Source organism: Harpia harpyja, chromosome 19 (genome assembly GCF_026419915.1).
Source record: "Harpia harpyja isolate bHarHar1 chromosome 19, bHarHar1 primary haplotype, whole genome shotgun sequence".
NCBI lineage: Eukaryota > Metazoa > Chordata > Aves > Accipitriformes > Accipitridae > Harpia > Harpia harpyja.
The window spans coordinates 16,596,014-16,620,304 of record NC_068958.1 but is presented as its reverse complement, the minus strand read 5'-3'; the positions used below and the strand labels follow the sequence as shown (position 1 = coordinate 16,620,304).

The 24,291-nt window shown below is 46.3% G+C and overlaps 1 protein-coding gene across 1 annotated transcript; it reads right to left on the bottom strand.

Moving 5' to 3' along the window:
* Nucleotides 1-497: 497 nt before the first annotated feature.
* On the bottom strand, nucleotides 498-24,038 carry KLHL12 (kelch like family member 12). Its single transcript, XM_052815279.1, has 12 exons — nucleotides 23,952-24,038; nucleotides 23,518-23,715; nucleotides 17,766-17,919; nucleotides 16,747-16,964; nucleotides 13,954-14,103; nucleotides 12,043-12,157; nucleotides 9,495-9,601; nucleotides 8,346-8,541; nucleotides 6,946-7,104; nucleotides 5,675-5,773; nucleotides 2,447-2,633; nucleotides 498-2,087 (listed from the first exon to the last, which is right to left on the bottom strand). The coding sequence occupies exons 1-12, from the start codon at nucleotides 24,036-24,038 to the stop codon at nucleotides 1,961-1,963; spliced, it is 1,797 nt and encodes a 598-aa protein (XP_052671239.1). The 3' UTR covers nucleotides 498-1,960.
* Between the last annotated feature and the right edge of the window lie 253 nt (nucleotides 24,039-24,291).

Sequence of the window (24,291 nt, the reverse complement as noted above, 5' to 3'; positions counted from 1 at the left end):
CTAGAATAACGGGTGAGGTGTTTACTAGGGGATCAGGCAGTGGGGAGGGCATTCAGTCATCAAAGGCTGCTGGGGCAGGATGCTGCAGTTTGCCTTGAAATCAGCAGAAGGTGTATTTTGTAGCTTCACCATTGACAGATGAATTAATACTGGGCTCCATTCATCCCACATTTCCATGGTGGACAAAGGAGCTGTTATTTTTTGCAACTGTGGGCTCTATTATAACAGTATTATCACAGCCTTTTCCTCATCTCTGCTGCCACAGTCTTCTCAAGCAGATCTTGCAAGAAATTTACCCCCAGTTAGCAAGTCCTCCAGGCCCGATAGGTTTTTGTGCCATGGATCTCAACAGACGGAGCAGTTGGTTTTTACTACCACACTGAAGCTGCAGGGCAGAGGCACAGCTGATGGTGGCTGCCTGGTTTAACACGGTGTTTGTACATATCCTCCACACAGTAGTCAGACAGATGTCTTGAAGGTAGAGAACAGAAGCTAAATTCCCACTGGCTCAGGAAATATTTTATTCTTTATATTTTCATTAAAAAATAAACATAGGAAACAAAACCACAGAACACTTGTGTGATAGAAACAAACGCAGAAAGTCAGAGCATTGGCTGAAAGTGCATAATTAAGTCATGCTACCACATCCCTGATCCCACCCTGTCCCCCAAGCAAGGAGTCAGCAGTAAGCTCAACGAGCAGCACTACACAGAGCCCAGGCACTGCAGGGGCCAAGCTGATGGCAGAGGAGAGCCCATGCTCCCAGAAACAGAGCAAGGCAGGAGACATGCCGAGGAGAGAGTGCTCTAGTGAGCCAGTGATGAAGCTCTCACTTGGGGTTTGTGGGGCAGGTGAAGGATAGCTAGTGTAAGAAGATGTGGAGTTACAAGGCAGGATAATAAAGAGCTGAGAACAAAGGGCAAAACAGAATCATGGGTGTCACTCCAAATTGGCCCTGGAAGCAGAAAAATCCTAGCTAAAAGGAAAATCAACACAATGAACTTGACTGAAAGGCTGATGTGGGTGTGCTGGACAGAGGTTTGTCCAGGGAGAAACCCCAGTCGCTCACCAGCAAGATCTACAGGGACAGTAGGAATTGCGTCCCTACTTTCAGGGCCTCAGCCTTTACAAGGTTGACCTCCCCACAGGAGTGGGAGCAAAGGCACTGCCGCCTCACAGCAAGGCTCCCGCTGCCAGAAAACAGCGCTTTGTAGCTGGATCTGTCAAGCTTTTTGAGGGAAATATGATGTGATGAACCTTGCTGAGCACAACTGCTGCAGACCTGCTTCTACACCAGGCAATGAGCTTTTCCTCCTGCACTCTGCCCCCTGCAAGCCTCAGGCTTTTGGGTCTCAGTAGTTGACAGCTTTAATCTGCGACTCCTTTTGTGTGCAGACCTGTGAGGAACCTGCAGACACAGCTACAGTGCAGGACCCTCTTACACATGCTCACTCAATTTGGCTCTGCACTGATGTGCACTTGAGGAGCATGTTTCAACATTCAGTATGTACAAGATGATTTGAAGCTGGAACATAAGAGCAGCTGGATTCACCCTCACACATCCACGTGGCCAGAGGACCCATGTGGTCCTGCAGTGGCTGAAGAGACCACCCAGTTGTGTATGTACATGTCCTTAGAAGCGTTCACCAGGCTGGCTGTCACCAAGGCTGGGGCCATCTCTGCTCTGCCGATAGACTTAGCCACAGGAACAGCAGAGAATGCAGCTTCTCCTGACCTACTTCACCACCTTTCTCCAGCTTCACACAGAGCCCCCGATTTCAAATGACTGCTGAGATAACACGTTTATGCACATGCTCAAGTCAAAAGCAGCACAGAAAGCTGCTGTTCTGGTGCCTATTTCCACAGCATCCACAACTCTCAAGAACAGTCACTGCAAATCACTTGGGACTCTTCCTCCAGCCGAGACTTTTTAGGATGTTCCTTGTAAGTTCCCTCCAGATCACTTCTCCCGAAGGACGCAGACTCCAGCGTCACAGCGCTGCATCCCCAGGGAGGTTACCACTTCCCAGTTGTCAATGATGGGATCATAGCACTCAATGCTGCTCAGCAGTGAGTTGCCATCGTATCTGGAAGGAGAGAAAGTTACAGGTGAGGGATGCTGCTGAAGAGGTTGAAGCGTTCAGAGCCCTTCCTGGGAGGCTGGACAGCTGCATACAGCAGGAATGGACTGAAATGAAACCACTGCATTAGGTTCCCTTTTGCTGTCTGCTGCCACTCTCCTGCCTGTCTTGGCCCTGGACCATCATGCTGCCTATTTAGCTTGGGCACAGTGACTCTGTGGGCTCTCTCCTCTCATAAAGCTTGAAATGTAAATGTGAGGAGAGGCCACCTGAAACAGGGCAGCAGGCTGCGTCACCTCAACTCGCTTGTTCCAGCAAACAGATACGCAGGGCATCTCCCTCTGCAGCCCAGGGCAGCCACTTACCCAGCGATTGCATACAGTCTTCCCCGCAGCACGGTGGCCCCCACATAGCAGCGGGGAGTTGTCATGCTTGTTACAGTTGTCCAGGAATCAGTGCGAATATTATAGGCTTCCACGGAGGAGAGATGTGCTGTCCCATCGAACCCACCAACTACATAAATATGGTCATTCAGCAGAGCCACTCCAGCCCCTGGAGAGAGAGAAGATGGCACAGTTACACCCATGAGTGACGCTGTCAGCACCATGCCTGGGGCTCGCTGTTACAAGCCTGAACTAGGTCAGTTCCTCTCTCTTCAGAGGATGTTTTCTTACATCTCCCACAAAAGAGCTGTCATAACCCAGTGCCTTCTGTTGTTGTTGTCTCCAATACGATACATGAAAAACTGTAACTGTACCAAATGCTGCTGAATCTCTGGCATAAGGGGGACTGAGCAACACTGCAGCCAGGGCAGCACTAGCAACATGAGATGTTCACCTTGGCTGAAAGACACCCCGACTCCCTGAACAGACCAGCACAAGGCTTGCTCTGCTGGCAGGTTGCTGGCTGGGACTCTGTCAACACGGAGACAGGTTTCTCTGGTGTTTCTGGCTCCCTGGTGTCACCCAGCCCCTGGCTGTAGCAAGGAGAATGACGCTGCTCCATGTGAAGCTGGAGAAGGGATTTCTTTGACGTTGCTCCTCTGGGAGACAAGGAAATGAAAACTGGTGTCCATTGCACAGTCACAGAGGCATAAGTGGCCGAAGCATCTGTTCACCTGACGCAGTAAAAGCAGTCAGTAATGCAGTTGGCCCAACTGGGAATTTATGACAACAGCAGAAAATAAACCCCTGCCAGCCTCTGTTCCTCATCTGCAGCCCCCTTCAGGTAAAGCACCAAAGAAGGCAGTAAGATAACAATGCACTTAATGGCCTTAGGTGCTCTTGCTGACAGCTGTTGCTGTTTCGAGCTGCATCTCAAGAGCAGAGTAAACCCTGCCAGGCTGTTACCATCAACACATTGCACTGATGAATATCCCAAAGGAAACAAGCCAGCTACCCTGCAGCTCTTGGGCACCGATCTGTTTCTTCTACAAACAGGGTATAAGAGACTTTCTGTTCCACTAAATGCAACCTCACTTTCACTGTCTGTCCTTGCTGAGAGCACCAAAACAGCTGGGAGTGGCCAGGCTGCCCCAGTGGGCTCTCTGATGGCTTCAGTGAGGAAGACTTTGGCTGAGAAGAGAGACCAGACCAAGGCCTAATCAGGGAAGTCGGGTCTAGCAATGCAATATGGCCGTGGCTTCTGAGGGGTGGCCTACCTCCAGAATTTGTCCTAAGAGATGAAGAGAAACAAGGAGGAGACAACCTCTGTGAGTAAAGGCAAGATTACTTTTAGTCCTGGTCTTTCTTGGAATTCAAAGACCTGCATGCAGACAACTCTAGAAAGAGTGTCAAAGCCTTGGGGCAAAATAAATCCTACAGGGTCCAAGGTCACCAGGATGGATGGACTGGAACTGATACCAGGATGGAGGTTGCAAGTGCAACTGGTATCTAAGCTACTAGTAGTTAGGGGTGTTAGTACCACAAAGCAGCAGCACAAAAACGTGGGCCAAAAAAAGTTCTTGGGCACAGCCCTGTTTCAGATCTCGGTGCTCCAGGTCACAGCACTAAGGAAGGAACCTGGCTGAGCCAGTGCCGGGGTCAAGAGCCTCACAATGTTCCTGCTCACTTCTGGCACTGAGGAACCTGCTCTGCGGGCTGAGGCACTGCTACCAAAAGCCTCCAAGTCTTGTGGGAAGCTAGCATGGACCTGGGAAACCCTTCTTATAAAAGGTTTTCCCCTCAAACTCTTTGCTTTTGGTCTTGCCCAAAGCCATCTTCTCTGGTGCACACAACAGACCCCTGGGGGAAAGCTGTCTCATCCTTAAGCTTTCTAGAGATCCGTGGATAGGTCTTGCATGTTGCCTCCGACATAGGAAAACCCACAGATTTTCTCTCGTGCTTGAATGGGGGGTCTTCCCAGATGTGGAAAGTAACCAAGTTCTAAATCAAATCCATTCTTGGCATATGGGAAATACTTTCCAACCCACACTTAACAGGAATAGCCCTGTCACAGGAGTAAGTATTTAAAGCTTGGGGTTTTGGTGAATGCCACTGCAAGAACAAGAAAGCTTAAATGTGTTTAGAACAGAGACCAGTTTTAATTGAGTAACCAGCACTTGTCCCTAAACCAGAACACTGCAGCAGACAACGAACAGAAACAATGCTGCCCAGGCTAATTGTAAAGGGCATTTATTGAAAGAACTGGAGAAAAAGCAACTTCAAAATGGTTTTGGAAGAGAGCCTGTAAGCACAGCAGAACTACATCATTGAGAACCACAAAGCTGTGGAGGCACTGAGCATCCCACCCATCCACACATGGCTGAGCAAGGCCATGGCTGCTCGCTAGCATGGCCGTGAAGGTCTGGGTGGCCTGAGGCACAGTGTGGTAGCAGAGGGCCCACACTTGAGCACACAGGAGCTGCACGAGCTCCACAAGAACTCCTTGAGAAATGAAGGAGAGCTGAGACAGAAAGTTATTCCAAAAGTAGCATTTAAACTATATTTTTCTCCTAGATACAGCTGCCAAACTTAAAGCTCAGATAGAATGCCAAGCAGGAAAGACAAAATAAGAGTTAGTGGCAGGTAATTCATGTGTGACTGCACCATGTTTCAAGTAATTAGCATAAGACTGTTGCAGAGTGACACTGCTCTGGCAGTGCTGCTCTCTGCATTACTGCTGCCCCAGGAGCTGCGGCTCAGCATTTCACAAAGCAGAGAGGAGGTGAAGGACTAGCCTGCCAGAGCACTCCTGCCTTTGCCGTGTCCTGTGCAGCTGACGAGCACCAACGTAGCAAACTGTCCCCTTGTCTTGCACTATGGTCTGTAGTTCGTTCCTTGCTAACTTTTCTCCAAGCCGTGTGCTGTTCCTAGTTATGGAAGTCACACAAGACTTCCTCTCCCACCCTGTAACCTATAACCCCCCCATATTCCTCTATACACATCTTAGCAGGGGATAGAGACATCAGGCATGTGAAAATTAATCTTTCTCTTGGGGAGTTAAGTCAGCATATCCTAAAATCATCCCTTCTCAAAGTCAAACCACCCACTGGGGTGAGTCAACGTCCTCCAGGGCAGCAGAACAAACCAGAAGTGACTGCTTCCTCAGTGCAGCACAAAACATTTTGACCTCAAGGCACTGTGGGCTCTTACCTGAGCGCTTAGTGGCCATTGGGGTGACATTTGTCCAGTGTCCAGTGTGGGGATCATACCTCTCTACAGAATTCAGTATGTTCAGCCCATCATAGCCACCTGAAACAAAATACAGGAGCAAACAATGGGTCTGACTTCTGGAAAATGTTTTCTGCATAGAGAGCAATAACACGCCTGGTTCATCCTTAGCACAGTGTTGCACTGCAATCAGCACAACTCACAGCATGCTGGGGCTGGCAGAACAAAGAGGATCCCTGCAGCTTGCAAGGCCAGGCCGGAGCCAGGTCAGAGCGAGCTCTGCCCCTGCACTGCACAGGGCCGTGCTGGGAGAGAGCATCACCTCTCCAAACCAGTACAACCAGGTTAGCACCACACTGCCCAAAGCTGCCTCTGAGCATGCCGATGCCATCCCACTAAAGCAGATGTACAGCTTCCAGACCTGGCGCTGGCTCAGGGTCTGTGTGCTGCAGCCCACAGCTGCCAGCTGACGCTAGGAGGCTACATGGAGCTGTTTCACAAGAGGATACCAAGAAATCTCATTGTGCAGCTTCAGCAAAGGAGCATCTGCCTCAGGGGACAGTGTGAGGAAGAGGAATTTGGGAAAGGGAAGTGAAACCCATAAACCAGCATCCAGTATCTGTGACTCCACAGGAACAGGACTGCAACAAATGTGGGTACAGCACTGGGCCTGCCTTTTCTAAGGCCCAGAAGGTGTATCTACAGAACAAGCTTACTGAAGTCTTCAGAGTGATTTGCCCTCTAGCACTCTCACTGTATTCACAGCTGGTGTGGGTCTCTGAAAATGAAATGAGTGCTATGGAGAGGAGCTGGAAAACATATGGCTCAGCATACAGTTCTGGAGCACTACAGCCAACGTTGCTTTGTGTGGAGCAGATGGACCCTCTGTCCTGTGGCTATCTGCTTCATCTGTAGGGCATTTTAGCCACTGCCCAGTCCATGCAAACCTCAGCTGGCACTGCTTATCCCCCGCACTTCAGGCATCCCTCAAATGTTGGCTGATTGTGTCCAATTTGCTTCTGACAGCATTTACTGTAGCTATATGGCAACTCCAGTATAAGCCATTGCGATGGTAACAGTGAGAACAGGCTGCATTTGCCAACAGAGCGGGGCAGTGCCCAGTGCAGTGAAGTTAAACCTTCTCTTCTACCTGGACGTGACATAACTGGTGCTTCCCACAGACAGCATCTGCGCTGTCATTTCTGTAAAAAGCAAGTATTTGCAGAATGCCTAGAAGTCCTAAGGATACCTACCGAGGCAGTAGATAACTCCATTAGCTACAACAAGCCCCGCTCCTTCCCGCGCTGTCTGCATGTCTCCCAGCATACTCCACTGATCAATGTTAGGGTCGTATCGTTCCATACTGGTGTGACGTCGGCTTCCATCAAACCCACCGGAAACATAGATCATGTCTGCAATGTCAGACAGAGGTTGGACTCAGTGAGTGATGTATCAAGCATGCACATGGAGCAAGAAGGCCCTCACAGATGGAGCAAAACTACAGCACGGACTGCAAAATACAGTAAAAACTATGGATCTTGGCACATTCGGAGCCAAGACAAACCCAGCCTCCTCACCTGAGCTCACTGCATTAGCCTGCACACAGAGCCAACAAACAAAACATACAAAACCCATCTGACCCTTAAATCTGCTTCTTGCTGATAGATGAAAGGGAACACACATGCCCCAGTTATTTTTTCCATGCTGCAGAACCTACTGAAACCCTGTCAAACCCTGCCTATCACTAGCATCATGTCAGCACCTCCCACAAATAAATGCTTACAAGGTAGTAAACACACAGGTAGCAAAAGGAAAGAAGATCCAAAAGACATGTCTGGATCACCAAGATCAGTCCCTTATACTGGAGAACCTAATTCATGCAATGTTTTCACAAATCTGTCATCTTCAAAGCAGATGCATTTTTAACAGAATTTTCATTATAATAGATTATTAACAATCTAAATAACACTTAATAAGACTTAACCAATATTAATTATTAAGAAGATATTCTAATATAAGCATTAAAGCACAGAATATTCATTAGAGCGACTGCTATTTTAGTGGCTAGAAAACTTCCTCTCCTTTCCACACCAACTTTTCCCTGACCTGTTTATAACCATTTGTTGTTATTCAATTCTTATATTGCCCATTTCCTTCTCGTGCCAACTTATACTCAGAGAGAACAATCATATCTCCTCTTGGCCTTTGCTTTGCCAGCATAAGCAAGCTGAAGTGTTCTGGTTTGCTCAGTAAAGTAGCCTTCTTCTTCCAAGTCTGTCCTAACAATCCTTCTCTGCACATGCTCCAGTTTCAGCCTCTCTCCAGTGCTGGATGGTTACTGCTGTACTTGGTGTCCTGTGCTCAGTAATATGCGACACTGTCACCACCCCGAGAGCTTCCCACTCCATAATCCCTCATAGCGTTCCTTTCCCTTGATGCACAGACACATGCCATAAAAATGAAGCGGAGGCAGAGCTCCTCTCAAAATATGTGGGCAAGTTTTCCACTTATACATCCAAATGACGAGAAGGCAGAATTTCAGACTCACCTCCTCCCTCGGAGCCATCCCACTCGGCACACACCAGCTCAGGGCATTTCAGGACGAGAACGGAACAGGCTGTACTACCCTGCCAGTATAGTGACCAGGACATACCTCCAAGGGTCGTGGCTCCTGCCAGGCCTCGCCGTACGTTCATCGGAGCCACGGAGTACCAGATACCATCCTCATCTGATGTATAATCCAAGCACTCCACTGAGCTGAGACGAGAGCGACCATCATACCCCCCAATCACATAGATCCGATCATGCAGGGACACTGTAGCAACGTAACGCCTCTTACGGGTAATGCTCTAAAACAGTAAGAAAACCAAAAAGGTCAAGGAGAGGAAATAACAATGATGCATGGAGACCAACTGCTGTTCTTCCATCCTCTTTTGCTGCTCTTTTGGAAAGTGCCCCACTACGACAGAGGCAAACAGCACTATGGATTTAAAGATACAGCCTTAATGACTGCGTCTGCCTTCCTCTGCCTGTACTCTGTCTCTGCCATGCTCTCTTCTCATGGCCAGGTCTCTTTGCACTAAACGTCATTTATCTTATGCTGCTACTGAATCTTTGATGCATCTCAGATGTTTGCGTGCCTCCCACTGGCTCCCTGCAGAGACTGTTAATGGGAAAATGTGGAGACTCAGAATATTTGATGAAAATACCTGAAGCTTTTAGCATCCAAAAAAGAACAGAATTTTGGGACACCAGGTGATACTGGGTCTTCTGTGATTAGCGATATTAAAGTGGCAGTTCTCCACCATTTCACACAGATAAAGCTGATTTTAAATTTGGGTAGAAATAGTCCTCAGTGCAGGAATTCTCTCTTCCTTACTATCTCCCGTTATGCTCAGAAACAATGAAACCAGAGAGATCATGCAGTCTGCCTGAAAGCAGGACTGATTATACTATTCCTATTGACATTTCAATTATCATCACTACCCTTAAAGCTTAACACCACTTCAATAAGAAACATGATAGCTCTCACTCCCACAAAAAAGATGTGGGTCTCTGTAGGCTCATCTGATTAGAAATATGACAACCACCTCTTATACAAAGCTTACTCAGCAAATCTGCAAATGTGAAGCAGTTTCAGCATTCACTATGTAAATCTTTGCAACTCTGAAGAATTTCTGTCAGAAATTCTAAGCAGAATGCAAAGGATAGCCCAAAGAGGAATGTTATATAGCTGATGCTACAGGATCAGTGTTTGATCACAGCCTGTTCAACCCAGTGGTGGTCAAAAATGGTTCCTTACTGGCAAGAAACTCCACTCCTGAGTCTTTGGGTCATATTTCTCCACAACATCAATAGGTGACTGCTGGCTGCCAAAGCCGCCAATCACAAGCAGGACTTCATTAGCTCCTAGAGAAAAAAGGGAGAGCAAAGTCAAGTCAATCCCTTCACAACCAAAGGGTCACCTCAAGGGAAACACTCGAAGAAACACAGAGCCTTCCTTGGTGCAACAAGCTGCCTCTAAATCCCTGTTTTCATCACTACTGTGAAGCAGGCACCTAACCTGGCTACAGGCATTTGGACTCCCTCTATCCACAGTGGGGAAGAAGAGAGAGAAACCCTTCCAGGGTGCACGGCAGTAAGACTAACTCAGGTGTTAGGAGCTGTCTGCTGGACAGCTGTTCCTCCTAATATTAGAGGCACTTTGAGAAGACAAGCTGGCTAAGTTAGGTGCTGAAGTTGGCTCATTTATACCTTCTTTCATATTCTTTCCATGATTTTTTCCCAAACCTCTTGCCACCCCATGAAAGCTGAAGGAGGATGGTTGCTTTCTTGCAGCCTCCTCACAAAACAAGGCCTTCTCCCCTCATTTGCAAGTGACATCCAGACCAGATGGCACCTTTGTTCACCACTTCACCGAGAAACAAGTCAGGCTGACTGAAGCCTGAAAAATTAATGAAATATTTTCCCAGTATGTATTTTATATGTACATTTATATGTATTTTATTTCATTTGTTTCATAAATGATAAAATACATTTATATGTATTTTATTTCAAAGTTGCCTTCCCTCTACTTTCTTTTCTCTGAGATGGTCCCTGAACTTTTCTTATTTTCTCCCTGACAGTTAAATAACACTTGTGACCTGGAGAGTTTTAACTTCTCTTGTAATGATTACCTTGAAGGTAGGCTTCTATCATGGTTTTAAAAACAGATGAGCATCCTCTGGATCCCTTGGGCCCTTTCCGTAACAGGAAGTTTTACTAGAGTTCAGAACTGTCCAGCTTTTCATTGCAGAAGGACTGAACACCAAGCAACAAAGATTTAACAAGACCCTGTCTGTCACAAAGCAAAATATCTGCCACCTCAGATGAAGAATAATAATGAAAAAAAAACCTGGGAAGGATTCACAAAAGAGCTCCAACAACAACTTGGAAAGCTTCCTGTCCAGTCTAATAGCTAAAAGTGCAATCATTTCAGTTTATCCCATAAAAAGTTAATACACAACTTGATCACAGTTTAAGTGACACATGATAAGAGCATTGCTGACAGCAGATGGTATTGAATCAATTAAAAAAGGTAGGGCTGAATCCAGAAAATGGACCTTAGCAATAAGGTGCACAGTTTTATCCTGTACAATTAAACAATAAAACAGTTTTGTGATGTCTCCTTTACCAGGTGAAGCGTTTCAACTAAGAACAAAGTGAAACGTGTCTTTCTAAAATGACAGGTTGAGCTGAACTGCATGTCATTGAAACCAATGTAGGATGTTCCCACAAAACCAGGAGACACGCTGTGGCCTGGACTATGCTGGAGGTCAAACCACATCATAATAACATTCCCTTCAGGCCAAAAAAGTTTAATCAATGTGTCTCTCTGACAAACCTAATTTACTCTCCTCCTCTAGTGGTTGAACTTTTTTCTGTCCCCTAAAACACTGTCAATAACAGGAAATGGCCACAAAGGGTTTTTCAGGGTCCCTCTCCACTACAAAAGCAGCAGCACCAGAGAACATGCAGGTAGGTTTGCTTGCAGGAAAAGGAGTCAATGCTGGCACTGATGGCAGTGCCCTGTGAGTGTGCCCGGGATAAAGGCATGGCAGAGACAGTCCTGAGAGAGTGAGTCTGAAGATAAGAGAGGGGGTGTCATGTGAGGAACAGCCATAGTCATAAAGAAGCCATTAAAATAGTTTTCCTTCTTCTGCAGGTCATTCCTACTGTTTATGTTGCTCTCAAGTGCTTATGCCCCTAAACCAAGCATTTTCCTAACCATTCAGTGACTGTGCTTGGCAGGAGTTACTGAAATAGAGGAAGAAATCATCATTTATTTGCTTTAATAAGACTAGGAAAAAAATAAAAAAAAAAGTACATCTGAAAGGAAAGAGGGACCTCTCCATCTCCCTCCTTGTGCCTTCCCCTCTGAGATTCCCTGCTGAAAACTTGCCTTCGCTGCAACACAGCTGTCTCTCACCTCATGGCTTTTTGTTTCCGACACTGATACCTGCCTTTTTAGACAGGAAGAAACTCTTCCCACACTTCATGGGCAGCTGCATGCTGAGACAAACATATCTGGAGGCACCAACAACTCAGAAAACTGGTTTTATGGTTACAGCAGAGGCCTGGGATTAAAGGCAACCAACTAGCCTCCACATTGCCACTAAGCAATTGTGCTCTGAAAAAAAACATACCTCTGTCCTTTGCTCTAGTCCCTTTCCTGTACCACTGGGGACTGTGGATTGACACGTTACTGCTGTGAAGCACTTCAGTGCAACTACAAGGCACTAGACATGGTGTATAATACAATACCTGCCAACGCCCCAGACCTTCTCAGTGTCCCTTCCTCTGCTGCTCACCTAGACGTGCTCTTGTCCTGGGTCCTTGCATCTGACTCCGGAGCTCAGGCCGAAGATGAAATTTCTTAGCTTCATCTACGAGGTCTCTGCACTGCAGACTGCATCGTATAAAAGGCTGAGGAAAAACATGAGTCACTGGTGCATGCAGTGTATTTTAAGATCCCTCATAAGAACTGTCCTAAAGCCAACTCTCGTCAGTTCAGACAGCATAAAAATGCCTTGTGTGCAGGCTGTGGCTAGTAGCGTCATGGTGCAAATACTGCACGCAAAGAAATGCAAAGACAATTTAAGACTGGACTGCAGCTGAAAAGATATGGCTCAATTCTCACACAAAGTCTGGCACTGCAGGTTCCACAATGAAAGTAACTATATTGGAAAACTAAGGAAAAGCCACTTCTGCTACATTTAAGCCAGCAGAAGTATGGCTGAGAAGGGGGACTGGCAGTGAAACTACACTTGAAATCAGTTTGGCTGGATCTGCCCCACGTAATCAACTCTCAGCATGCACCTGCCATCAAAGAAGAAACAAGGAGCACAGCACAATGAAGCAGTTTAGCTGGATCTATTAGCTTGAAGTAGTAAGGTCTTCTTTAAAATAAGTGGGGGGGCCCCGCAGCCCAAAGACAGCCTCATCTTCTCTTTGCATAATGCTGTGTAATTCCCCTCCCTGACTGAGGGCCTGGACCAACCTCCCCTGAATGTTCGCGTTCAGTTCCCTTTTGGGCATTTGGCGCTATATGCTGCTGCAATAAGTTAAGATTTATTTTTACAAGTTCTTGGTGCTTGTGCAAGAAGGCCAGGGTGTTCAGAGATGATGCCATGCAGGGCCAACACTCTACTCTCCATGCCGAGATGATGATGTCCCACCATTGTGTGTCACTCCCAGACTGGAGAGGCCATTCTGTGCAGTAAGAAAGCTGAGGCCCTGTCTACACACCATGGTAGGCTGGTTTTGGAACAGATCTAATTGTTTTGGTACCAGTCCCTTTCACGTTAGTTTCAATTTCAGTTTAAAATGGACCATAACAATCTGACTAAACACATTTTAGTTCTGGCACAGCTTAACTGCCTGTTAGCTGCCCTTATTTAAGAACATCCCTAAAAAGCAGTTGTATCACATTAGAGATGAATGTTGCTAAATCAGCCATTTCTCTATGTAGAGAAGAATGTTATTCAGCACCTGTCAGGTGACAAGGGTTAGTAACCACTGATTATCTCACACCACTATCAAACCAGAACGCTGGTTTGAATTTCTCTGTGCCTTCCTGTCAAACCTTTCATGGGGTCAGCATCACTTCTTGTTTGGAATTAAACTTCCACTGCAAAAGCTTAATTATCACTTATCATCATCCACGTTTTGGTTTGCCTCTGCAACACCCCAGCCACACAAAGAAGCAGTATTAGATACGGCTCTTAGCCCTGTGTTGGCCCGGCACCTACACAGCTGCTGTCCTTCTCATTCAAAGGTACATGCTTGCCATCTGCACCTAAACTTCTGAGGAGCCATTTCCTCCCTAGGATCGCATGCCAGCAGCCTTCAGCCTAGTGAAGGAGACCTGCTGGCGCTTATGAATGAAAGGCAGAAAGCACTTGTTAGAAACTATAATGGATGACAACAGAAAGGTGCTACATATATCAGAGGAGACAACTAATTGCTCTGGCTGGGGCACCCTTCCAGCTGAAAAGCAGGATGCTGTAACTGCTGGCACAGCAAACTACTTCTGAGTAAAACAGCGGGCACTCCTGCTGAACAGGGACAACTCCATAGTGTCAGCATCAAAAAACATCAGCAGAGAAAGCAGCTTTTACATGTTCTGCTAGGACAGTAGGAGTTTAACTAGGGAACATGGCAACCACACACAGATACTGGCTCCCAGCTGTTCTGTGTCCATGGGCCCAGGCTGCTGATACCTCGGTGTCGATGACGTCTGTGATGTAGCGGGGGGTGAGAAGCGGCATGCGCACGTACTGCAGCAGTTCTGGCAGCGATGCTTCCCTTTCTTTTTTTGAGTGCTTCACCCAGTTTATAACTGCCTCAAAAACTGGCTCTTCGGAGTCCACCTGGAAAGAGGAAGCACACACTGATCAGACTACAGGATAATATTTCAGCTACTGCCATGGAACAGACAACTTCCAGGCTGTTGACACTGCTTTGCAGCTAGCAAGAGAGCAGGACATTTCAAGTAAGAGTCTGTTACGGAAATTCCCAGGAGCAGTATTTACAAGCACTATGAAATCCCCTCTTTTTTTTTTTTCCCTTAAAACGGCATTTGTTTTTGCCTTAGAGCTGAGATCAACAACTGGCAGTACGAGTGCCAGAAAAGTGAGCTTTATGGTACACAGCAGAGCCAGAAGCTGGGAGTCACCACTGGTGAGAGAGCGCAGTGACAGGCAGTAACTAGCAAGGCAGCTCCCCCAACTTCTCAGCGGACCTGCAAAATGCAAAGTACCATCATAAAGATGATCAGAATCGCGTTTCCTTTTTATGGAGCAGTGTCTCGCTTAACCCCCTGCAGCCCCCTGCCCACGCACTGCCCCTTTAACACTTGAGCCATACCAGGTACATTTAAGGTTTTTTTTATTTCAGTCCACATTTAAGAAACCATAAACAACTGGATTTCAGAGTGGAGAACCTCAGGGTGTGAATATTACTGTTTATTTCTACTGTTTAATTTATTTGTTGACTAGTTTATTTCTCTCTCCATTTAGGACCAGCACATGCTGGTACTTATACCACTTCCAGAGATCACACTGATTAAACCATTTATGTCTGATACCTCTAGAGAACCTCAGGTGCTTTGGACACCTATGATTACCAAAAGTGAAAGAACTGTAAAAAGCTCTGTAATATATTATTTAGGCTCGGTTTTCTTTTTGCACATCTTCAGATCATCCAATGTAAAAGCAAATCAGACATGAATTTATTATCATGAGGTCTGTCAACTGTTATTAAATGTGAAGATAAAAGTAGATACTGTAATATGAGGATTGAGCCTTCCCACCGATATATGACTGGTCCACTTTGAAGTTCAGTTTGAAGCTGTCTGTTGCAGAATGTTCTAAAGCAGGAGCCACAGAGGTTAATTACGTAAGGCAATTCTTCCAAGCCATTGATTTATATTTGTTACAGTATAACTTGAAATGGCCTCTTTTTATTTGAATTACAGGGAAAGGACAAGCCAAGCTCACAAAAGGAGAGCAGAGTACTTTATTGTTTCCAATTTTCCCCACCTCCTCCTTAAATGCAATAGTCCCACATCGTTTTATTCCCTCCCGAACTGACTGTCCTCTGATATATTTAATATTTTTGTTGTTCGTGAAATCATTTCTGTTTTCTGATAAATGATGAGTAACACTAAACACAGCATCACAGTGAGGACCTGCCATTATACTTCTCTAACAGCCAGGGGATTTTCTGAGGGTGCTCCCTCAGTAGCCTCTAGTACAGGACACAACCTCTGCACTGGCACAGCAACACCTAGATTTGCTCCCTTCACCCTCTTAAGGTATTACAATGAACGCACACCTTGCTGTGTGTCTGCAAGGCCTGAATCAGTCCTTCCAATCCACAATGAATTTTACTTTGCCTGTGTGGATCATCTGATTAGTTTGGCTGGGTCACTCTCAAGTTCCTCATTATTTCCTCTTCGCTGTCCAGAAGCATTATGACAGTACTCACCACAACCCACATGAGCTCAAACCCTCACAGCATTAAAGCTGCGGCTTGTTAAACACCGAATACACTCAGCCCTTCTCCAGTGCTGATCTCAGACTGTGCCAGGGTCTTTCACTGCTATCTTGCATACTCTTTCTCAAGCAGACTTATTAACAACAGGATGTCAGCTTGGCTGAAGGCCACTTTCAAGGCAGACTTTCAAGGCATACATCAAGAATTCTCCCCTGGCTACCCCTGTATTGGCTTTTCAGGAATTCCACCAAAGATATCACTTACATTGGTTTGCTTCGAAGAGTGCATTCTAAGAGTTACTGTGAACTCTGAATAGCGATTGCTTCAATCACTTCTTTTAGAACTGAAGCAAACATCAACTCTCAACAAAGTCCATCTCAATAAAAAAAATCAAGTCCCCTCCCCATTACCAAGGAATGTTCAACTTATTCATAGAATGTCATGGAAAAAATTATTTGACGCGTTCCAGCCAAATAGTAAATCCTCCAGAAACCAACCTTAAGGGAACTCAATCTGCATATAACTCCCTGAAGAGTCAGACTACCCTGCACCATCATGCATTCTGTTGCTTGTAGAAGTAGAGGACACCCAAATGCCTGGGATGACATATGCATTCTTTGTGCTGCTGAGTAGCATGCAAAGGTCTACAAATAGAAGTTAAAGTCTTGGGGATATTTCTGAAATGTAAGCATTGAGACAACTTGTCTTTGTAACCTCTGAAATCTCCTCCAGGGAAAGGAGGAGACAAGGGAACAAGAACTCTGCAGAGGTAACTAACTGCGATTGTCTTACTTGCAAGAAACACTTGTGTGACAACAAATTCTTACACAGAAGCTACATGTTACTGATCAATTTCAGATTACATGGCTAAAAAATTAGAAGCAGCTTCCTGGAAATTAAATTTCAAATTCAGAAACTGTGTGAGAAGTCCACCCTAGAAGTATGGACTGATTTCTGACTGGTTTCAATGTTTTACTTCAATGCTTTGCACAGTAACGGTACTTTTCAGGTTTTACCTGAATTTCATCACACTTGATGAGCTTTTCAACCTCTTCTTGATTTAAGAGGATAAACTCTTCATGCTGAACCACCTCTGGAAAATGTTTCTGGCTGAAGACCTCTGCAGCTTGCATTAGATCAACACAATTGTGTGTCTCAGCAAAATCCCGAATGCCCAAACAATTTGATGGATCCAGCTGGCTTTCTAGAAACTCACAGCAAGCTTGTTTCACACCTACGGAAAATTGGAGGGGTGAATGAGCACTGCATGCTTACTATCAATCCACTGCTTTGGAAAGGGCTTCAGAAAAGAAAGTTCTAAACAATAATGAAAATCCAACTCAAATAATAAGCTTAAAAATACTACAGAAACACACACATGCAAGTATTTCTTCGGAGGGACGTGAAAACACTAAGCAGTAGACCACGTGTTTGGGCTGTTTTGATCTCTGGCTATTCTATTTAAACGCAAAAACTAAATAAGTCTGATATACTAGGAAAAGACTCAAATGTGAGTTGTACGCAGCTTCATGGATTATAAACAAAAAATGTATATGCTAGTGGACATACCAGATTTCTAGGTTTTCTCCAATGTCTTTTTGATAGTTGCCTGGGATTTGGGATAATTGCCTGGGATAGCTCCATAGGTGAACGTGCAATGACATCAACCAGTTTGTTAACAACCCAGACATGCTGTGATGGCAGGTCAAATGACATGTAGGATTTGCTTATTATTATAAGTTGACTGAGCTGTAATGTTTATGTGCTATACAGCCCACAATTCCTCTTGGGAATTCTCATGCAGAAATACAGTAGCCCAAAACATGGAACAATAACCTGTTTTATCATCTTTTTTCCACCCAAGTCAGTTCCTCTACCAATAAGACCAGAGCGCACAAGACAACAGAAGAAGTTTGACATAAGTACTTACAAATATCATGCCTCCCACAATCTGTCTTTCATTTACAGAAGGTCAGACAAACCAAATCTCTAAACAGCACCAATCGTGCAATTTGTGCTGATACTTGGCAATTACCTTTCAGCTGAAGCAGACATGCCGCTGGGAGCAATTCTTGGACATTTTCTACTGTCACGTGAACAGTTTCTGTATATACAAAGTCTAGCAGGATTTCCATGGTGGAGGCTGTCAGTCCCTGGATATCTACATAGGGTTTATCTTTCTCTGAGAGCTGTAAATTAGAAGGGAGACAAAGGTTTATTTTTCAGTAATGGCCAACAACGGTCAGCAGTTTTTTAAAATGTTATCTGTCACGAGAGGTTTCAACAGAGATTTGTCCCTTCTCTTCTTGTGCTCACTGAAAGAATAAGGGAAGGAGGGAATTTCCCTACAGAATTCACTTACAGGGTGAGTAAAAGAGACAAAGTTCATTAGGGATCAGGAGAACAGTCAAACTGCATTGTAAAACAAGCAAGCTGAGATTAGAGATAGCAGAAATTACATGTGTCATTTGTGCAAGGCAACTAAACTCCCTCCTCCATGCAGTAACTCCAATCTTTACTACAAGGAACAGTCCAGGGGGATTCCTCCCTGGGCTGGATGTGTACGACACACTGCAGTGTACATGGAGTCCCCACCTCACCACTCCACTCTAAAATCAAACCAAATCAAACTCATTCCTAACTGGTCAATTCCTGATCCATTCTGCAAGCTTATGGTAAAGGTTCCTAAAAAGGATAACTATTTATAGGCCAGAAAGTTCAGAGTTAAAGGTTAAAAGTAGGTTTAGCTTAAACATTTGAAAAGAAAATGATAGTACATACAGTAATGGTACTTATACAATCCTGACTTTGTTCCCTGACCATTTTATCACCTCCAAGATACATAATTTTGGCGTAATTTTTTTTTCCAAGGAATGTTACCCTCTCAACAGTCAATCTTTGGGAACAGTAAATTCTGCAAATCCACCAAATTTGCACCTCTATAGGTATAAAACTGAGATTATATTTCACAAAGCATCAGCTTTGTGGTTCAGTGCATCCATCACGAAGCTGCTGGCACAGCATCTGATGATTCATGAACAATGGGCTAGCAGGTGGACTCACTAATCACACCCTGCACATAGCTGCAAGCTCGTCAGCATGAATGGACCTCAGCAGAAGGCTGTCTCCATGCAGCACGCTGCAAAACCAACCTTTTTTCCCATGACTTTTGAAGAAGTAGTCAGTATCAGTGCAAGCACAATTCAGATGAAAGCCATTGACTTTTCTTGCCAAGAATGAGCCTGAAGTTGGTTACAGACAGATTGAGCAGAGACTCAGTGAACAGGAAGCATGATCACTTGGCTTAGAATCTGCCACAGTTGGGGAAAAAGGAGGTAATACAGCAGTAGAGAAAATAAGAGCAGTCAAGGATATTCCCGCAGAGGCATTTGATGACACAGCAGCAGAAGGGAAAAGAAATGTCTCTGCTAAGACTGAGCCATTTCTATGATGCAAAGAGATATGCTTCACTGTAGAGAAGAGAAACACAGGAGGTAATGGTGATACTCAAAGTAATTTGAGGGAAGAGGCCATTCAAGTCTGTTGACACAGTGAACGAACTTTATGGCATCCAGAGTCAGAAAGGAACAGCAAATTACCGTGTCTGACCTGCTGTATGACAGGCCATGCATTGCATTTAGAAGCCAAAATGAGCTCCTAACTTGGGCTAGACAAAACATTTCCAAAACAAGACTAAGCTGTTTGGTACAACAGATAAAGGACACAGATGTCACCAAAGGTCAGAACTGATCAGACAAGATGCTCACATGATTCCAACAAGCAAATGGAGATGTAGACCATACATACTTAGAAGAAAGAGGATAGAAAGTTACAAACATCTATAGACAGGAGATTACAAGGGCACCAGACCTCCTGGTAATGTATTACACTGCATCAGGTAGAAGCTGTAGACATCTGTTCTTCACAGATCAGCCTGGAGCTGGTAAAGAAGCTCCTGTCCCCACAACCAATATTCAATAATCAGCCATGCACATACTCTCTTTATACTGCTGATCAAAACACAAACCATGGGGACAACACTAATACTATAGAGACAATCACCTCCTGCTTTCCTTGTACTTCTGCTACACTCCACTACTTGGTTGTTATTTGTCTCACAGTTTGCTCACGTGCTAAGATTGCTTGGAAGGAAGAAAATATTTCAGGTACACAATGTATGTGATGCAGAATAACTTGGGATCCTAGCATCATACCTTAAAGAAGGATATCAGAGTGGAGACAACTTGATTCTGAACATCCCACGAAGACTCTGAGCTGTAGCTCCAGACTGCATATGCAGTGTTAGAGAACTGTATAGAGTGCTTAGCGCTGTGCTGTTGGGACAGAGAGAGTCCCTCTTTTATCAATACATCCACGTATTTGGACTCAGAAGCAATGCAAAATTATGGTCATACAATGCTAATCAAAACAGTACAAGCAGCTTTCCTTTTGTAGGTGTTTAGTGGTATGAGACATCTCTCTACACCTCGGCTGTTAGAATTTCAGATTAGTTTCTCCCTTTGTTGTTTAATATCAGAGTTCTGCTAACCAGCAGGCAGTAAAGCCGTAAGGGATTGATACTCCCTAATACAAGCACATTTCTTAACACATCATAAAAAGCATGCAGCAGTACAGATCCAGAAATCAACTGCAGCATCCAGGAAAACACATTCCCACAATTAAGGTGAGTGACTTGGAGACAGCAGAAGTTTTACCCCAGGATGCCTACGTTGCTGAAAGCCTTAAGGCAAGGGCTGCAGTTCATGGCTCTGTTGTGAAACATAATGTTGATGTCTCCCATTCCATCCATAAATCATGCAACTCACTCTGCAGGAGAATAGGCCTAAAATTTTGGAACCACTTTCTTATCTAAGGCCACTTCTTGGTTTTGCCTTCACTAATGCAGATACGCAAAAGTATATTGCAATAAACCCCTTCAATTTCTTCTCACCTATAGGGGAAAAGAAATGCTGGCATGACAGTGCTAATACGTGGCTCACTGCATCCTGGAAGGCGTTTACAGTACAGTGAAGATGACCTTGTAAGAACTTGGAAACAGAAGTTGTTTATTTTCAGAATAAGAATATTTCTCCAAGTTCTAGGGGAAAAAAACACCCTCAATTTCTAGAACATACTCTTCAAGAGAAGGCAGACTAGTTTCTTTCTGAGGTGGAGCCAACAATCAGCTCTTAACACATCCCGAATTATGCTAACTTGTCCAAACAAAGACAGAAATGCCAGTACAGAACTAGGATCCAGGGGAGCATTTACTAAAACTGCTCTTCAATTTTCACTACAAGGAAGAACCCTGTAGGTAAAACTGATGGGCTTTTCAGTTTTCCCACACTACTCAGCACAGGGGTAGAGAAAAGTGTTGTCAAAAGCCAGGGGTTCAACAGGTGATCAGTGGCTTCTCTCATTCTGGAAAATGGGAACAGAAAATGGGAAGAAATTAATACTAAGTAAGATTGAGAACTTTTTAAAGTAAATGTTAAAGTCAGAAGTGAGAGAAGGAAGGAAACCAGAGATGCATGGATTGGCAAACACAGTTCTTGATGATGATAATTTCTTATGACAGTTTCAGTGCTACACTGGCCATGCACAGATGTATCATCATGAGTGACAGTGGACATAAGCCAGGGATCAGTTCTGAACAAAGCCTTGTGTAGCCCACATCTGACAAAAGCCATGCATTACAGCTAGCCAAGTAGTCCCCAGATTCACAGGAGGTGAGCGATGAAATGCAAAGGAAGCCCTTGCAGAGACTGCTGGTCCATTACGCAATACAGCATTTTGAGTTCCCTCAAGTTACAGCCATGGCCAAAACACTCTGTACCCACAAGTGTTTGGAGAGCGACCAAATGCTGTCCCACTACACTCACCAACATACTTGCCATTGACACACATAGGAAGCAGGTCCACTTTGAGGCTTACCAAGCTGTCATTTCCTGGAAAGAACGCTCTCACAAACACTCGGTAATTGTGTGTACCACTTGGCAGGTTTGTCATTTTGGGGTTTCCATATGAAAAAGCAAATTTGGAAGAAATACAAACTAAGCAAAAGAAGTAAAACCCTTAAAGCAGCGGCAATTTGGGAGCGTGAGAGATCGAGCAATCATGCCCACTGGACACTGGACACTTATTTTTCTAGGAAGAATTACATCTATGAATTAAGGTCACTACAATGTTACAGTTAAAATGAGAGTATAAAGAAGGAAGGAGAGACGGTCTCAGCTTAGATCCAAAGTATACCAATCCTCAGCCTTTGTTAGCAGCCACAAAGAACGTTCTGTAGCACACAGAGTGATCAGATCTCTGTAGACTGCCTAGATAAAGTCCAGGAAGTCAAAAGCATTGACAGGAACATAGAGACAAACACAAAGAAGCAGAGACAGTCTGCTACACTGCTGTGCACCTTGAAGCTATTGATAAACAGAGAACTTCAGCCTCCAGGGACTGAATTTGCTTTGTGTATTTTTTTTTTAATTAAATTTCCTTTATGCAGAGAAAGAGCATAAACCTGACAAATTTACAAATTTCATGAAGACATGGACAGAAAATATATCGGTATGTGGTCAGTCTACATATGTCTCTTTTTTGGTGGTTTTGCACAAGACTATGAAAACTAAGACATCTGCTCACTCTACACAAGCACTGAAAGAAGTAGGCACACACACAGCTCTGCCAACAGTGTTCATTGCCGGATAAAACAATGAAGAAAATTATTCTCTCCTGCAAGGACTGCTGGGCTAGCAGGGAGGTCTTTAGGACCTTTGAGCTACTTAGCAATTTTTCTCCCTGCTAATGGGGAAGCTGCTAGAATAAGGAAAGCATCTTCTGTAAGAAAAAGCCACAAAGATTGATTCAAACTTCTAAAAGACAAAGCCAGGCAAAGCATCTCATATTTAACAATACGAATGAGTGCTAGCTTTAGCTCAAATATTACCTCTCAGTGATTCCGAAAAATAGCATGCAGGTAGTGCGAGTCAATACAGTAAGTACTGTGAGAGCAAAGGTCCTCACAAGCGAGATTTGCCGTGTGCAGCAACTGAGGCTTATAGTCTCACCCCCAAGCCCAGTGCTAGAGGTTACATCCTCTCCGCAAGAGCAACAGCACAACCCAACATGTACCAGCTGATCAGCCAGTGCGAAAGAGAGACCAGAACATGAGTTAAATACCTCCGTTTCAGTTTTAAAGGGCTGCCTTAATTCACCACCTGCTCTAAGGCGCACACCATAGCTCACTCAGCTTTGCCCTAGGTAGGGCTGGTACCCTCTGCAAGAAAGATGCCTGGAAGCACGAAGACCATAAACCACCACTAGACAAATCAGTAAATGGATCAGAGCCTTCCAGTTTGCCGGCTCAGCCCAGCAGCTCTCTGGTGCACAGGTTGGTCACGCAGCAGACAATGATTCAGGACCACGGTCCCAACTGCAGCTGGTAACTCCCACCACGCCATGATAAAGGGCTCTGGGGCCACCATGAGGAGACCTAGAATCACCACGAGGGGCTCCAGGGCCCCCAGGAGAGGAACCAGAGGGCTCCAGGGCCCCCAGGAGGGGATCCTGGGCCACCACGAGGGGATGCAGAGAGACCCAGGGCCACCACGGGGGGATCCAGAGGGCTCCAGGGCCACCACGGGGGGATCCCGGGCCCCCACGAGGGGATCCAGGCCCGGCTGCCGAGCAGCTTGACGGAGAGCAGCCCGAGCACTGGGCGGCCCTGCCTCCGCCACCCGCGGAGCACCCAGGGCCGGCGGCAGCCCGCGGTCTCGGGGCGCACCGACCTCGCTGGTGAACATGGCGCAGAAGTAGTCGCTGCAGGCGGCCAGGACGATGCGGTGGGCCGGGAAGTCCTTGTGCTCCACGCGGAGGGTGACGTCGCAGAGCGTGTTGCTCTTCCGCAGGGCGTTCATGGCGTTGAGGATGGACTTGGCGTGCGAGTTGGTCATGATGTCCTTGGGGGGGGCCATGGCGCCCGGCACCTGCGGGCACAGCCAGCACGGCCACATGTCACGGCCCGCCCGCCGCGCCGCCAGGGGGCGCCCGCCCGCCGCGCCGCGCCGCCCCTCCCCTCCCCTCCCCTCCCTTCCCTTCCCCTCCCCTCCCCCGCCCGGCTCGCCGCCGCGCCGGCGGCCGCAGCCCGCCCCGCGACCCCCGCGGCGCGGCCTCCCCACCGAAACGCGTCGCCGCCCGCTCGGGGCGGCCCGGCCGCACTCACCGCCGCGGGGAGAGGTCCCAGCCCGCACACCTCGCCTCCCTCCCCCCCCCTCCCTCTCCCCGCGCGGCGCAGCTCCGATGGCGTCATTGCGCCGCGGCGCCGCGCGACCCCGCCCCTGGGTGCCTCGCGGTTGCCGGGCAACGCGCTCCTGCCGCCGCCCCGGCCCGCCCCGGCCCCGCGTCCCTCCCGCCGCCTCCGCGACCGGGGCCCGGGGCCCGGGGCCCGGGGCCGGCTGAGCGGTCCCGCACAGAAGCGGGAGGAAGCGGTGCCGAGCGGGACCCCGGCGGGGCGGGTGCCCGGGCCCGCAGCAGCGGGAGCGGCTTGGGCTCGCTCAGCTCTG

Coding starts and splice junctions, on each gene's coding strand:
- KLHL12 (XM_052815279.1), bottom strand. CDS start 24,038: ATGACGCCATCGGAGCTGCGCCGCGCGGGGAGAGGGAGGGGGGGGGAG. Junction 23,716..23,951: donor TGGGACCTCTCCCCGCGGCG/GTGAGTGCGGCC, acceptor CTGTGCCCGCAG/GTGCCGGGCGCCATGGCCCC. Junction 8,542..9,494: donor AGGAGTGGAGTTTCTTGCCA/GTAAGGAACCAT, acceptor TTACTGTTTTAG/AGCATTACCCGTAAGAGGCG.